We start from the raw sequence: 15708 nt of genomic DNA on the forward strand, positions 1-15708 counted from the left end.
GCGACTCAGATAGTCCGCCTGCCAGTTCTCCACCCCCGGAATGTGAACCGGCGTTATCGCCGGGACATGAGTCTCGGCCCAAGACAGAATGTCGGCCACTTCTCGAGCCGCTCGGGCACTCCTGGTGCCCCCTTGGTGGTTGATGTAGGCCACCGCCGTGGCATTGTCCGTCTGCACCCGAACCGGGCAGCCCTGCAGCCGGTCCGTCCAGCGATGAAGACAGAGACTTATCGCACGCAATTCCAGAATGTTGATCGGAAGGGAAGACTCCCCCTCCGACCAAGTTCCCTGGGTGGACAGAACGCCCAGAACACCACCCCAGCCCGACAGGCTGGCATCCGTGGTGATCACCGTCCACGAGACAGGACGAAACGACTTGACCCCGGACACCAACGGGGACTGGAGCCACCACAGAAGGTTTCTTCTGGTGCGATGACTCAACGAGATTTGAAGATCCAGAGATTGAGGTCGCCCGTCCCACCTGGACAGGATCTCCGCTTGGAGACCCCGCGTGTGAAACTGGGCGAAGGGAATCGCCTCGAAGGCCGAGACCATCAATCCCAGACATCTCATACACGTCCGCAGAGACGAGTGCGGAACGTCCCTGAGGGACCTGACTTCCTCCTGGAGAGTCCTGAGTTTGTCTTCCGACAGGAAGACCTTCGCCTGCACCGAGTCCAGAATCATTCCCAGGTAGGGAAGACGAACTGACGGACTCAGCGTAGACTTTGGAAAATTTATCGTCCAACCAAACTCCTGCAGAGTTTGCATCGTGACAGACAGGTCCTTCTCCAGACCCTGGCTGGTCGCAGACCGAACCAGAATGTCGTCCAGATACCCCAGGACAGAAATGCCCTGGGCCCTCAATAATGCCAGAACCGGTGCAAGCACCTTGGTGAAGACCCGCGGAGCCGAGGCGAGTCCAAAAGGCAACGCCACGAACTGGTAGTGATCCTCCGCAATGGCAAATCGAAGGAACCTCTGGTGACCCTCGAAAATGGGGATGTGAAGGTACGCATCCTTCAAATCGATGGAGGCCATGAATTCCCCCGGAACCAGGGCAGCCACCACCGACCGCAGGGATTCCATGCGGAACTTGCGAACCCGCACAGAGCGGTTCAGAGCCTTCAAGTCCAGAATTGGACGAACCTTGCCCTCCTTTCTGGGCACGGTGAACAGATTGGAATAAAACCCCCGAAATCTGTCCCGATGAGGCACCGGAACCACCACTCCCTGAGCCCTCAGGTCCCGCACCGCCAGGTGCAGGTCCCGCAAACGCTCTGGAGACAGTTGAAGATTTGAGGGAAAAAATCTGCTCTCCGGCCGAGAGAGAAACTCGATCTTGTAACCAGATCGAACGATCTCCTGAACCCATCTGTCCCGCACACGGGCCAACCAGGGCTGAAGAAAACCGAGCAAGCGTCCCCCCACCCCAAAACTGGGTGAGGGCGCCCCTTCAGGCCGAACTGTTATGGGCTGCAGATCCGGATTGGCCGGACTTCTGTTTCCCAGACCAGGGCTTCTTCTGAGAGCCTTGACCTTTGAACGGCTTGCCCTTGTAGTGCGGCCGAAAGGCACGAAAGGACCCCTGAGGGGGCCGAAAATTAGCATGCTTCTTCCCAGAAGCCCCCTTAGCCTTGGGGAAATGAGGCAAGAGAGTGCTCTTACCCCCGGTGATCCCCTTAATCAACACATCCAAGGACTCCCCAAAAAGGCGAGACCCATCATAAGGCAGATTGGCTAAGGTCTTACGTGAAGACTGGTCCACCGACCAATATTTTAACCAAACCAGGCGGCGAGACAACACCGCCACGCTGTGCACACGTGCAGCCAATGGAACCAGGTCCAGGTCCGCATCACACAGATACATGACACCCTGGTGGATTTGATCCACCATATCCAGGGTCGCCGGCGAGGCCGAGTCGGCCACTAGGACGCGCCTAAGCATCTGCGTCCAACTTGCGATCGCCTGGGCCGCCATGAGAGAAGCAAACAGAGCTTTAAGCATAGAACCCGTAACAGAATAAGTATGACGGGCAAGAGACTCCAATCTCCTATCCGTGGCATCACGGAACACAGGTGAATCCTCTGCAGGAATCGCAGTGGCCTTGTTTAAAACCGCAATTGCGTGATCCACTGGGGGAGGCACACACCACCTTTCATCAGTGGAAGGCGAGAAAGGATAACGCAGCTTGAACCTACTTGGCACAGCAAAAGGTTTGCGCAGATTGCGCCATTGTTCCTTAACAGCGCGCTGAAAATCATCATTGCAGGGAAAAACCTGCGGCGTCCTGCGTTTTCTCTGCGTCCCATAGGCCGCCAAGGCAGCGGGGGGACACACTTCATCCTGCAAACGCAGTGTTTGCTTTATGGAAGCAATCAATTCATCCATGATTGCAAGCTCTTCAGGCGAGCCAGGGGGAGAATTATCAACTCCCTCAACTTCAGCCTCCACCTCGGACCCCACTAGATCTAGGGAGGAGCGGGACCCCGATAAGGAGGCCCCCGCCATAACAACCCCATCACCTTCACCCTCAGAATCAGAGGAAAGAGCAATTCTGGGTCTTTTAGTAGATTGAGCAGCCACCAGCATCTGCACCTGAGCAGCAAGGCCAGCCACAATAGTGGCTAAATCCCCCCCTGGGGGGGAAACAGCGGTCCCCTGGCTTTCCACCAAGGCGGTAGGAAATTTGCCCTCCTGAGAATCCATTGCCCCTGTAATGCCGGACAATAAAGGGTTAACTGCCCCTTTAAGCAAGCGCGGCAAGCGCAGCCCACCGCACCACACTCAAGCACAATGAGACCCCCACAGGGAATATGCAAACTGAACACAGGCAATGGATAGCAAGAACAGAAGGATAAAACCTGAGGAGACCCTCGCCGCTGCTGCTGCCTCGATCGGTGTTCCTGGAAAGAGGAGGTGATGCTGCCAGGGCGCTCTATGAAAGCCTATGGAGGCTACAAGAAAATGGCCGCCATGCATGTAAAACATGCGGCCGGAGCGAGTGTAGGCAAAATGTCGCCGTTTGGCGCCGAAACCGCCGCTCCACAGTGCAGTAATGCACACATGTCATCCATGTATAAGAACACATGTCAGATCGCCGCAGCGATCGCTGTATATGCCCAAACATGCCAAAAAAACATGCCCCACAGCACACAGCTTTTCACACTGACCAGGCTGACACACACAGTGTCACACAGCCCCCCCCCCCTTGCAGCCCACAGCATGCAGCCGAGAGATAGGGAGACAAGCAGTGTGAATAGAGGCAGGTTACACAGTCCCAGACTGACACCCCCCCAGACAGACAGGTCCCCACATAGATACACTTACCTCTCAATGGCGTGGGGGACCCGCACAGGCGAACAAGCCGCTGCACATGAGGCAGGGAGAGTCGCAATTCAAGACGCACAAAATGGGGGTTAAGAAACCGCACAGCGTCCAGTGAGGTAGCCACCTCACCAATCATCCCTGCACCGAACAGGGATGGGTCGTTCACTGTGCCAGGAGCGTTACCTGGCTGAACGCTCGATGGCAGGCTGGGAAGCCACTGACCCACGACCTGCGACCAGGGGGATCAGCCCGAGACCCAGCCCGCATGATCCTCTTCATCAGAAGAACTAACTAACACTGACAAAAATAACAGCTAAGTAAAGGTAGAGATAAAACTCAAACAAAATTTCAAAAAGAAGAAAGAGTCTGGGGCAGAAAGCCCCAGCACAGGAAAAGCCAGCCACTCCTGACAAGCTAGACATTAAAACTGGGATATGGTTGCAGGAAGTAGGAGGGTATTGACTGAGGGGACCACCCCTTGAGGGTGGGATATGTTAAAAGCTTTAATGTTAACATATTCTGTTGCCTAGCTACTCCTTCGGAGCAAAGTCTAATACCCCATATGTGACGAATATGAAGAGGCGGCGACTGTCGGAGGACGTAAGAGAAAATACACTTTTTTTAATTTTAATGTACAAAAATTTATATAATACCCAACTGTTTGGTAACGGCAACAAACTACGTTGATTTTACTATCTATGGGTGAAGCTTTAAAAGCCTTTACAGGTTACCACTTTAGATTCACACAGGATATCTGGTGATAGAATTACTGCCCTTGATCTAACATTAGCAATGAAACCTCACATGTGTGGGGCAATCACTGTTTGTGTTGGTCGTGCGTTCGCCTTTGCACGTGAGCATGGTGGGACAAGGGCATACTAAAATTTGTTTTTTGTTTTTTTTCAAAAAATTTTATCTTTTTTTTTTTTTTTTTTTTTTTTTTTTTATTATTTATTTTTACACTGTCGTTTTATTTTTATTTTTTTCATCACTTTTATTATCACAGGGAATATAAATATCCCCTGTGATAGCAATATGCAGTGACAGGTACTCTTTATGGAGAGATCTGGGGGTCTGTTAGATTCCAGATCCCTGCTATGCTTCTTGAAAGCATTTGATCACACCAAGGTCGGTATGATCAAATGCTTTTCATTTTAAAAATAGCGCTGTTTACATCCTGGGAAACTAAGAAGTAATGCTCATCCATATCATAGGAGGCGAACAGAGCTGATCCAGTCTCCATTTAACTCTATGATCAGCTGGCAGAACGCCCCCTCCTGCTGCTTGTAAAAGCGATCCAGCAGGTAGTTAGCTGCCAGGATTGCTTTTACTAGAGACACAACTGACGGATTTAAAAAACGATACCGGACGAAGCCTGCGCTGCAGGCATCATCTTGGTATACCCAAATGAAGTCCAGCAACATACCGGTATGTTGCTGGTCATCAAGTGGTTAATCAATCTGTACTGCAAGATAAGAACTTGGAAGGCTCTTTGAAATAACAGTGTACACAGTAAACTAAAGTGTACAGAGGACATTTTATTTTTGCACTTATCAAACAGATATAACAAAATACTTCCAGTGGTATATTAAAACAGACCAAGGGAAGCAAAGCAAACAAGAGTAGTTCACTGGAAGAGTTTACATGCACTTTAAGGATCCATTAAATGTAATTAACTGTAAAAAAAATATATATATATTAAATTGACTATAGTAGTATAACACAAAGTACCTAGGTAGGACTGCACAAAACCAAGTTCCACACCACTCTCCATCATTGATGAGCAACTTTGAGGGCGAATGGGAAAGTATGAAAGGAACCAGTCTTTAGCACTAAAAGTAGTGGTTAAAATTTGGATAGGAGAATGTCATGGGATCTGGGTGCTTCAAAGTGCCGGGGCAAGTATCCAAGAGTTGTGCGGGTACCCTTAGGAAACGTTTGTTGTGTATTAAAAAAAAATAAAAAATAAATGGATTGCGTTAGATTGTTTAAAGGTCCTTAATTCTTATAATCCATTAAACATTGATGGATGTTTATGACAATTATATTACTTATATTAAGTAGTTTAGTTTCTGAAATAATAGTCAGATGGGGACATTGTTATCTGATCAGATTACTTTAAAAATCCTATCCTATTTACTTTTGGCATGTTGGGAGTATTACAATTCTACATATTGTTCTCTGTGCCAGATATGGTTTTGTTTAACCACTTCAAAACCAAGCCAATCCTGACATTTCTCACATACATGCAAAAAGCAGCATGTTTTGCTCAAAAATTCCTTAGAACTTCTAAATCTTATATATATATATATTATATATATATATATATATATATATATATATATATATATATATATATATATATATATATATATATATATATATATATATTTTTTTTTTTTTTTTAATTAGACGCCCTGGAGAATAAAATGTTTGACTTACCGTAAAATCCATTTCTCTGATGTTCATTGACGGACACAGCTCCTGATCTTCTTGACCATTGGGTTATACTGTCCCCTACAGGAGTAGGACACTAGGCAGAACCATATCCAGGGAATGCAACGCAATTTCCTTAGGATGTTTTGGCCTGGTACACAGGGAAGGCAACACAATGTCCTCATTCAGATGGAAATCAGAGACAACTTTTGGAAGGAATGATGGACAGGCGCGAAGAACCACCTCATCCTTGTGGATCACCAAATAAGGGGGAACGACCAGACAACGCTGCCAATTCCGACACCTTACGCGCAGATAGTAAAGTCACCTTCTGAGACAGCATAAGCAGAGGAATCTCCCGAATGTTCTCAAAGGGAGGCTTCTGGAGAGCTGAAAGCACCAAGTTGAGATCCCAAGGCAGTAGTGGGGACTGCACTGGCAGAGTCAAATGTTGAACCCCCTGAATAAAAGTACGCACCAGGGAGTGCGTAGCCAAGGGTCTTTGAAAGAAGACCGCCAAGGCCAACACCTGACCATTAATTGTACTTAAAGCCAATTTCTGCTCAGCCCCCCGTTGAAGGAAGATCAAGACCCAAGCCACCCAAAAAGAGCAAGGGTGAACACCAAGCGTCTCACACCACGAAATGTATGCTTTCCACATACGATGGTAGATCTTCCTAGCCTTCAGTAGTGCGGGAATCACTGACCTAGACCAACCTCTATCCTTCAGTACCTGCCTTTCAACAGCCAAGCCGTCAAAGCCAGTGACTGTAAAGTAGGATAGAAGATTGGCCTTTGGGACAGCAGATCCTCTTTGAGAGGTAGTCTCCATGGGGCGTCGGCAACCAGCCGCACCAGATCGGCGTATCAAGACCGGCAGGGCTAATCCGGGGCCACCAGAATGACTGAAATTCCTTCTGCCTCCATCCTGCGCAAGAGTCTCGGCAGAAGCTTGAGAGGAGGGAAGGCGTAAATCAGACGATACTGGCCCCAGAGGGCCACCAGCGCGTCTGTGGAGTATGCTAGCGGATCCCGTGACCGTGCCGCAAACCTGTGCACCTTCCTGTTGAGCCGAGACACCAACAGATCCACCTCGGGGGTGCCCCACCAGAGACACAGCTGATGAAACACCCCCGGATGAATGGATAACTCCCCTTGGTCCAACGCCTGCCGACAGATAATCCGCCTGCCAATTTTCCACCCCTGGAACATGTAACAGAGAGGGCTTCCAGCAGCCTGAGGAAGGGGGTAGTGCCTCGGAAACGATGTTGCAGCCTGCCCTCTCCACTGCTACTGCTTCTTGTCCCTCGTCTGTATTCGTGGAGGATCTGGCGTCTGGAGGTGACAACACCCGGCACCCAGCATCTTGCCGTCTATGCTTCTGCGGGAGGCACGGCAGAATTTCGGAGGATACATCTTCCTGCTGCTACACTGCTACTTTCGCGTGCAGCAGTGCCTGTGCTGGTACCAACAGCTCTTGTGTCACCCTCCAACCCACACCATCATTTGGATATCTTCCCCATGAGGATGATCTGCTTGTTCCTACACCGACTTGTGCCATTTTGAATGTAACTGTGAGATTAATAAAAGATTTTTCTTTCTTTTACAGGGATAGAAGATGTGCAGTGTGTTCTTTAAATTCTCTTAAGAACAGGAAATACACTTCTTTTCAATCCAATGTCACCTCAAAAAATTATGACATTGATCAATTGCTTACTTGCACCACCAAAAATGTTGTGTATGTAATCACTTGTCCCTGCGGCCTACATTATATTGGCCACACAGTGCGCGCATTCCAAGAACATATTGCAAATATAAAAAAAGGATTTTCAAAACATAATCTTTCAAAGCATTACGATCTTTGTCATGGAAAAAACCCAGTGGGCACATCATTTATGGCAATTCAACAATTCTGTCCCCACTGGAGAGGTGACAATGTTAGAAGAGGCATTTCCCGTCTTGAAACGAGATGGATTTTTGACTTTAAATCCTACAGGCCTTTTGGTTTAAATATTGACTGGGACATTAACTCCTTTATTAGCAATAGTTGATTTTTGTTGTTTTTCTGCTTTTTCGATGTCAATCATTGTTTGGCTGGCGGTGTAGTATGTTTCGGTACTGACTGGCCGGCCCCTTTTTTTATTGTAATGCCAATATTTTTGGTTGCAATCTTACCTGTGTAGGATACGATTGCACTTTTATGTATTTTTATAAGCTCATGTTGGGGATTTATTTTCCCCTTTTTTCATATCCTCTACAAAATATAGAAATCATTTTTAGCCTAGCATTATTTTTTTTAATGTTCGCCTATGTCTCATTTCATAGGTGTTGCACTATGTTTAAAACTTTTGTTTGTTATGACTTATGTTACATTAGTATTTCATCTGTTTATGTCTCGTTCTAAAAGATTTTCTTTTTTCGGCCAGGAAGCATATTGGGCTGTGTCACTAAGATGACACATGTCCTTTTTACATCCGTATGGGGTCCCGGATGTTGATGTAGCCTTAAGTGGATGCCTTTCCGGGTAGTGGAACGCATATTGCGTCCTCCCGCAGTCCACTCTGTGACTTTATGCTTTATTGCTCGCTTTAACCCCATATAGACACGCACAGAGCAGCGCCAAACCCATTATCTGTTTAAAATTCCATACCAGACACTACTTCGGTGGTTAGTCATGGTGAGGGCAGCAGCTACACATTCATTATTTCACTATCCATAGAGCAGAATCACTCAATAAAACTATTTCATTCTCCAAGTTAGTGGACTGGGAGGGAACTATCCAATCGCACCTCTCCAACACAGCACAATGAAGTGTTATATTTCTCTGCAAGGCAAATATATAGTTCACTGTGTACATGTATTATGCAACATCTCAGCTATCTTTAGTCATTTCAAGGCTGTCATGAAGTGATTAACCTAGTTAATGTAGAAAAACACATAGCACGAACATATGGCAGGTTTAGCAGAGAAGCAAACATGTGCGACGTGGCTGGAGGGCAGGGACAGATGTTTTAAAGGAACTCTCAGTAGGACAGATATGAGTTAACAACTCCATCCAGAAGTTAAATACTGGTGGTGAGTGGAGATGTAAAGTAATAGTAAATTCTCAGCTTTATTTTCTAAAGCCAGTAATAGACAGTTGACTCTCAGCCGATTCAGCAGGGACCGGCTGATTAGAACCATACATGGGCAGGCCGATTGTACCTTAGTTAATTGATCGATCAACTTTGGTACAACCAGCCTGTTGGATTTTTTTATGCAATTATTGCCAGCGGCTAGCAATAAACACCGTGTGTTCTCCTGGCCGGGACGGCTTCCCCTCTGCAAGGAGAACACAATAGCCTGTGATTGCAAGGGAAAAAAATTGCTCCGTCTATGACCGGCTTAAGAATGTACTGCTTGCTATATCACCACTTTACACAAAGCTTCCTTCAGTCCCACACCCAGCCCTTGATATTAAACTCGTCGATCAGATTAAACTCAGCAGGTGTCCAATAACATACAAGTGCATCTCAAAAAATTTGAATATCATCAAAAAGTGAATTTATTTCAGTAATTCAATTCAAAAAGTGAAACTCCTATTTTATATAGAAGCATTACACAGAGTGATATATTTCAAGCATTTCTTTTAATTTTGATGATTATAGCTTACAGCTAGTTAAAACCCAAAATTCGGCATCTTAGAAAATTAGATTATTACATAAGACCAATAAAAAGAAGCATCCGCAGATGCCAACACATCCACTTTATAAACATTTTGTAAAAGTGTGCACCGACGACCAGGTGGTCGCCTTGCAAACCTGCGTCACTGACGCTTGATGACGGAAGCCCAGGAGACACTAAGCACCCTAGTAGAGTGCACCATGACAGGGAAAGGAGGAACCTGACCCCTGATGCAATAGGCCTGAACCACCGTCGGTCTGATCTATCTGGAAATGGTGGCAGAAGAAGCAGGCAACTCTTTGTGAGGTCCGTCCGTGAGCACAAATAGAGAGTTTGACTTCCTAAAAGACTCATAGCTGCCAGGTACACCCCCATTCCCCGGACCACATTCACAAGGCAAGCAAGGTAATTTTCTTAGGATGCTTAGCCTGGGACACAGGGAAGGAAACACAATGTCTTTATTCAAATGACAGTCAGAGACCACCTTAGGAAGGAATGACGGGCAGGGGCGATGCACCACCTTATCTTTGTGAATCACCAATAAGGTGAACGACAGGATAATGCCACCAGTTCCGACACCCTGCACGCAGAGGTGGTAACCACCAAAAAAGGCCACCTTCCGGGCAGCACAAGCAGGGAAACCTTCCGAATATTTTCACAGGGAGGCTTCTGTAGAGCTGGAAGCACCACATTAAGATCCCAGGGCAGCAACGGAGCCCACACTGAAGGAACCAAATGTCAGACACCCTGAAGAAAGGCACGCACCAGGGAGTGTGAGGCCAAAGGTCGTTGGAAAAAGACCGCCAAAGCTGATACCTGGCCCTTGAGGGTACTCAAGGCCAATATCTTTTCAACCCCCCGGTAAAGGAAGGTTAAGATCTGATCCCCCGAGAAGGATCGAGGATGAACCCCAAGAGACTCACACCACGCAATGTACGTCTTAAACGTAAGAAGGTAGATCTTCCTAGAAGTAGATTCCCTAGCTTTCAACAGCTTAGGAATCACCGACTCAGACAAACCTCTACTCTTCAGCACCTGGCATTTAACAGCCAAGCCGTCAAAGCCAGCAACTGTAAAGCAGGACAGAAGATCGGTCCTTGGGACAGCAGATCCTCCCTGAGAGGAAACCCCCAAGGATCATCGATGATCGGTCGTACCCGATCGGCGTACCAAGACCGGCGAGGTCAGTCAGGACAGAATCCCTTCTGCTTTGATCCTGCACAGGAGTCGTGACAGCAATTTGAGAGGGCTGGAACGAATCGGTCAGCCCACCTTAGAATGCTGGCTACTTACTGAGCCGCCAGGACACTACTTGTGCCCCCTTGGTGATTGACATAGACAGCGGCCATGGCATTGTCCAAATGACAATTTGAATAAGAAGAAGAAGAATTGTGCAAAGAGCCAGACAAAGGCTGATCGCTTGGATTTCCAGAACTTTAAATCAGCATTCTGGACTCTGCCAGAGTCGAGACCCCCTGAGCACATCTGTGCTGAGGACACCTCCCCACCCAGACAGGCTGGCATCCGTCGTGACAACCGTCCAGTACAGGGGGAGAAAGGATTTTCCCTGTCAAAGTGCCAGAGAACGAAGCCACCTCTAGAGACTGTGGATCGTTGTCCCAGTCTTGTGACCGTCAATGAACGTAAGAGAAAAATGAACTTATTGATGATATTCTAATTTTATTAGATGCACCTGTACATCATGGTAACATAGATCATCCTGCTCATGCCTGTTGCAATAAATCGGTAGTGTCAGCTATAGAAACCCTCCAGCAAAAGAAATGTATTTTACCTTTCAAATTCGAAAAGGACTAGCTGATCTAAAGACTAAGGCCAGACAGAGATGGTTTGAATCTCAGCCGGTTTGAGCCTTGTATGAGCAGGCTGAATGTATTAAGTCAATCGATCGATCAACTTGGGTACAACCAGCCTGCCAGATTTTGCATGTGATGATTGCTATTAGTTGTTATAGACACCAGCGATAATCACTGTCTTCTCCCAGCAGGGACGGCTCCCCCCCCCACCCAAACCAGGAGAATACAATGGCTCGGCGGGAGGGATTCCCCGGTCAACACTGTCTGCGATAGGTTGCAGAAATTTAATTTGCTACGTGTATGGCCTTCCTAACCACAAACAATACAATCAATTTTGCATTGTGAAGATTCTGTAACACCACAAGTTACCTAGGTTTCTAGACCCATCTGTACAGCCAATCCAGCACTGAACAGATTAAGAGGAAGCAAACCTCACGACAAGGGCTTCTTTCCCACAACCCTGGCTGATGGTTGTGGGGGTCTATGGGCAGGGGACTTATCAGATTCTGGAAGCACCCAGATTCCGCCCCCCCCATGTGAATGAGTATGGGGTACATTTTACCCCTAGTTATTCACCAAAAAGCATGTCAAAAAGAATTAAACACACAGAGACAGTTTTTGACAACTCCTTTATTAAAAAAAAAAAAAAAAGTCACCCGGTGTAGATCCATCATCAATCAGGATTGATGCCGCCAATCTGACATTTCTTAACCAATTCAATACTGGGTGCTTTTACTCCCTTCCTGCCCGAGCCAATTTTCAGCTTTCAGTGATCTCACATTTTGAATGACAATTGCGCGGTCATGCAATGCTGTACCCAAATGAAATTTTTTGCATGTTTTTCACACTAAATAGGAGCTTTCTTTTGGTAGTTAATCATCACTGGATTTATTTATTTTTTGTAAAAAAAAAAAAAAACGACAAAACATTTTGGAAAAATAAAGTTTTTCTTAGTTTGTAAATAAGTACATTTTCTACTTCCCTAATGTGTGCTGATTATCCTGCAGTGTTGGGCACTGATAGGCTGCACTGATGAGGTGGCACTAATAAGCAGCACAAATGAGCACTGATAGGTGGCACGGATATTCAGCAATGACTTGTATCACTGATTGGCACAGATTGGCATCACTGCTGGGGCTGCACTGATAATCAGGGCACTGATCTGTACAGGTCTCCCCGGTGAGGAGATGCTGCTGATCTGCTCTCCTCTCTTTACACTCCTCCTCTTCACACTGTTAGTGTGAGGCGAGGAGAACTATTAACTGTCATTCCCTTGTTTACATGTGATCAGCTGTGATTGGACACAGCTGATCACATGGGTAAAGAGCCTCTTCATCGGCTCTTTATGGAGATCGGGGTTGCGCCCCCACTGTGTCCCAAGGACACAGCATGCCCACTATCACTGCATGCCCCCGCAGGCACGCAACCGCAGCAAGACCAGGGCGACGTCATCCCAGAACAAGAGAGTACCCCGCCTACCGTCATTTGTCTATACGGCGGGTGGGAGGCAGTTAATTTGCTAAGGGGCGGGGCACCCACAACGTCACCAGGTGGCCCCACCCCCTTGTGACATCATCAACAGGTTCATGCTGGGTCAATGATGTCACAGGGGGAGCTAGCGATGGGTGCGGAGCTTTTTTTTTTTTTCCCCTGGTTGGCGTTTGTTGTGATTGACGCTGGATCTACACCAGGTGACACTGTTTTTGTTTTGATTTTTGGACACTTTTTTGGGGTGAATAAGTAGGGGTATAATGTACCCCGTAATCATTCATCTGGGGGGGGAGGTTGAGACCCGAATTTTTTATTCCTGGCAATGGGGTTTTTTTACATACAGCTGTCAGCAGGGAACACCGATGACAGCTGATGAGTCATCTATTGTCAAGGACATCCGAAAATATGCATCTGAACTGTATCTGAATTCACAGGGGGGAAGCGGGGGGGGGGGGGGGGGATTCGCACTGGACATGTGTGAACCTAGTCTAATTTTAAGCCCCCTTGTTTTCCAAATTCATAAAAAACCCCTTGTATATTACAAATCTCATATACATGTTGGAATTATACTGAAAATTACCATCTGCTGGTAGATAAAAATCACCTGGCACAATTATTGGCTTGGGAACTTTCTCATATTAAAGCGATATAGCAGCATCCCATATTTCTTTACAACACACATTGCCTACCTCAGCAACCAGCAAATGTTCTTCTGTAGCAGATTGTAAATTCTCTACAGCAGACAAGGAATCCTCATTGATACATGTATCTATAAATGATTAAACAAGAGACAGTTGGTGCATTGACTTTAAATGACTTTACTTGATTTACACTTCTTTTAACATTCTTCCTTTACCTGGTGCCTCTGCTGAGGAATCTGGCTGCAAATCTTCCACAAATGTCGTACTGTGTTCTGAAGGAAGGTCAGTTTCTCCAGTTTCTGAGTGCAGTGTCTCTATATCGGAACCCTAAAAAGAAAAAAATAACAAAAAAAACGTTTCAATGTGACACAGCGAGTCTAACAGGAGGTTACTGCTACGATGCTCTTGTTTTTGGAAAACCCGCTGTTCTCTGGGAATCCTTTGTCATGCATTATATAGTTATTTGTAAAAAGAAAAGTGTTTATACAATCATGTAGTATAAATAGATGTCTAAAAACTCACAAAAAATAAAAAAATAAATGACCCAACACAATTACAGTTGTGCACAAAAGTTTGCATACCTTGGCAGAAATTGTGAAACTTTAGCACGGATATTGAAAACATGACTGATCATGCCAAAAAACTTTTATGTAAGGATAGCGATCTTATGAAGCCATCTTTTACCACATAGTTTGGCTCTTTTTTAAATCAGAATGATAAAACAGAAATCACACAAATGCCCCTGATCAAAAAAAATTCCATACCCTGGAATGTTTGGCCTTGGTACAGACATACAAGGTGACATACAAAGGTTAATTTTCCACATCTGTGGCTCTTTACATTGCAGTTAGTGTCTGTGTATAAATATTCAATGAATTTGTTCGGTCTCATGTGGATGCACTGAGCAGGCTAGATACAGAACCATGGGGAGCAGAAAAGAACTGTCAAAAAACCTGCATAACAAGGTAAAGGAACTTTATAAAGATGGAAAAGAATATCCAAAGCCTTCAATATGCCAGTCGCTAATGTTCAATGACCTATTAAGTGGAAAATTTGGGGATACCAAGCCAAGGTCAGGTAGCCCGAGAAAGATTGTAGCCACAACTACCAGAAGAATTGTTCGGGATACAAAGAAAAGCCCACAGGTAACCTCAGAATAAATAAGGCTGCTCTGGAAAAAGAAAGTGTGGTTGTTTCAAGGAGCACAATATGTCATACTTGCACAATAGATGAGCTGTGTGGTCGAGTTGCCAGAAAGAAGTCTTTACTGTGCCAAAGTCACAAAAAAGCCCAGTTACAATATGCTCGACAACACCTTGACACACCTCACCAGGCTTTTTTGTGTTGATGGGGGAATTGACAAGGGCAATCTCCTGGCAGGGGGACGAAGGCATGGGGAGCCATGAATATTGCTAGAGGCTATAGCCACTGGCAATTGAATGCTAGAAACTCTACATTTTGGAAGCACCCAGGTCGATCGATTTATCGACTTGGGTACAGTCAGTCTGCCCACAGCTGGGTGGAATCTAAGCTGGTCTCTGCTGAACCAGCTGAGTTTTGAACTATCTATGGCTGACTTTACTCCACTGACAAGATACTGAATTGAACAATCATAAATACTTATATAATAAGTGTTATGTGGGTCAAATAAGAGCAGTAACTAAACTGGAAATTCCATTTTAATTGTTAACAAAAGACGTAGCAGAAGTTTAAAAAAAAATGTGGGGGATAATTAATCTAGAAGTCACAAAGCGACTAAATGATAAGTCGCAGGGAATAAATAAGTAGTGCATTAAAAAGATGGCTACAATCCAGAACCCAGCAGGTATCAGGATAACATTATTTAGAACAAACAATGTCCCGATTTCAGCAGTGCCTTGAAACTGAATATTTACTACTAAAGAGGTTGTAAACCCTCGAAAGTTTTTTTTTTTTTTTCTGAAACCTGAAAGAGAAACCCATAATGAGCTAGTAAGCATCACATACTAGCTCATTATGAAAATACTTACCTAAGAACGAGCCCCCGCCGTGCCGCCCGCTTAGCTGGATGACGGGCGGCATGTCCAGTCGCCCGTCTTCCGGGAACGCGGCATCCGGCCATCTGATTGGCCGGAGCTGCGGTGACGTCACTCCCGCGCACGCGCGCGGGAGCCGACGGTCACGGCACGGGGCTCTGAAGAAACGGCACCAGCGGCCATTCCTTCAGAGCGCATGCGCCAGGGACGTCACTGGCTTGTAAGGTAAATATCTCCTAAACGGTACATGTTTAGGAGATATTTACAGTACCTATAGGTAAGCCTTAATATAGGCTTACTTATAGGTAAAAGTGTCA

At 46.0% G+C, this 15708-nt stretch overlaps 1 protein-coding gene across 1 annotated transcript in view; it reads right to left on the reverse strand.

The window, feature by feature from the left end:
- CCPG1 (cell cycle progression 1) overlaps positions 1 to 13828 on the reverse strand; it is a gene marked incomplete at its 5' end in the record, with an annotated part of 82694 nt that extends 68866 nt beyond the window's left edge. Inside the window, 3 exons of the mRNA XM_082253486.1 lie at positions 13425 to 13504; positions 13592 to 13703; positions 13769 to 13828. Coding sequence (XP_082109612.1) covers positions 13425 to 13504; positions 13592 to 13703; positions 13769 to 13828 — 252 coding nt within the window. The remainder of the gene's footprint in view (positions 1 to 13424; positions 13505 to 13591; positions 13704 to 13768) is intronic.
- Positions 13829 to 15708: the final 1880 nt, after the last annotated feature.

Source organism: Pelophylax lessonae (assembly GCF_965119305.1).
Source record: "Pelophylax lessonae genome assembly, chromosome: 4".
Taxonomy (NCBI): Eukaryota; Metazoa; Chordata; class Amphibia; order Anura; family Ranidae; genus Pelophylax; species Pelophylax lessonae.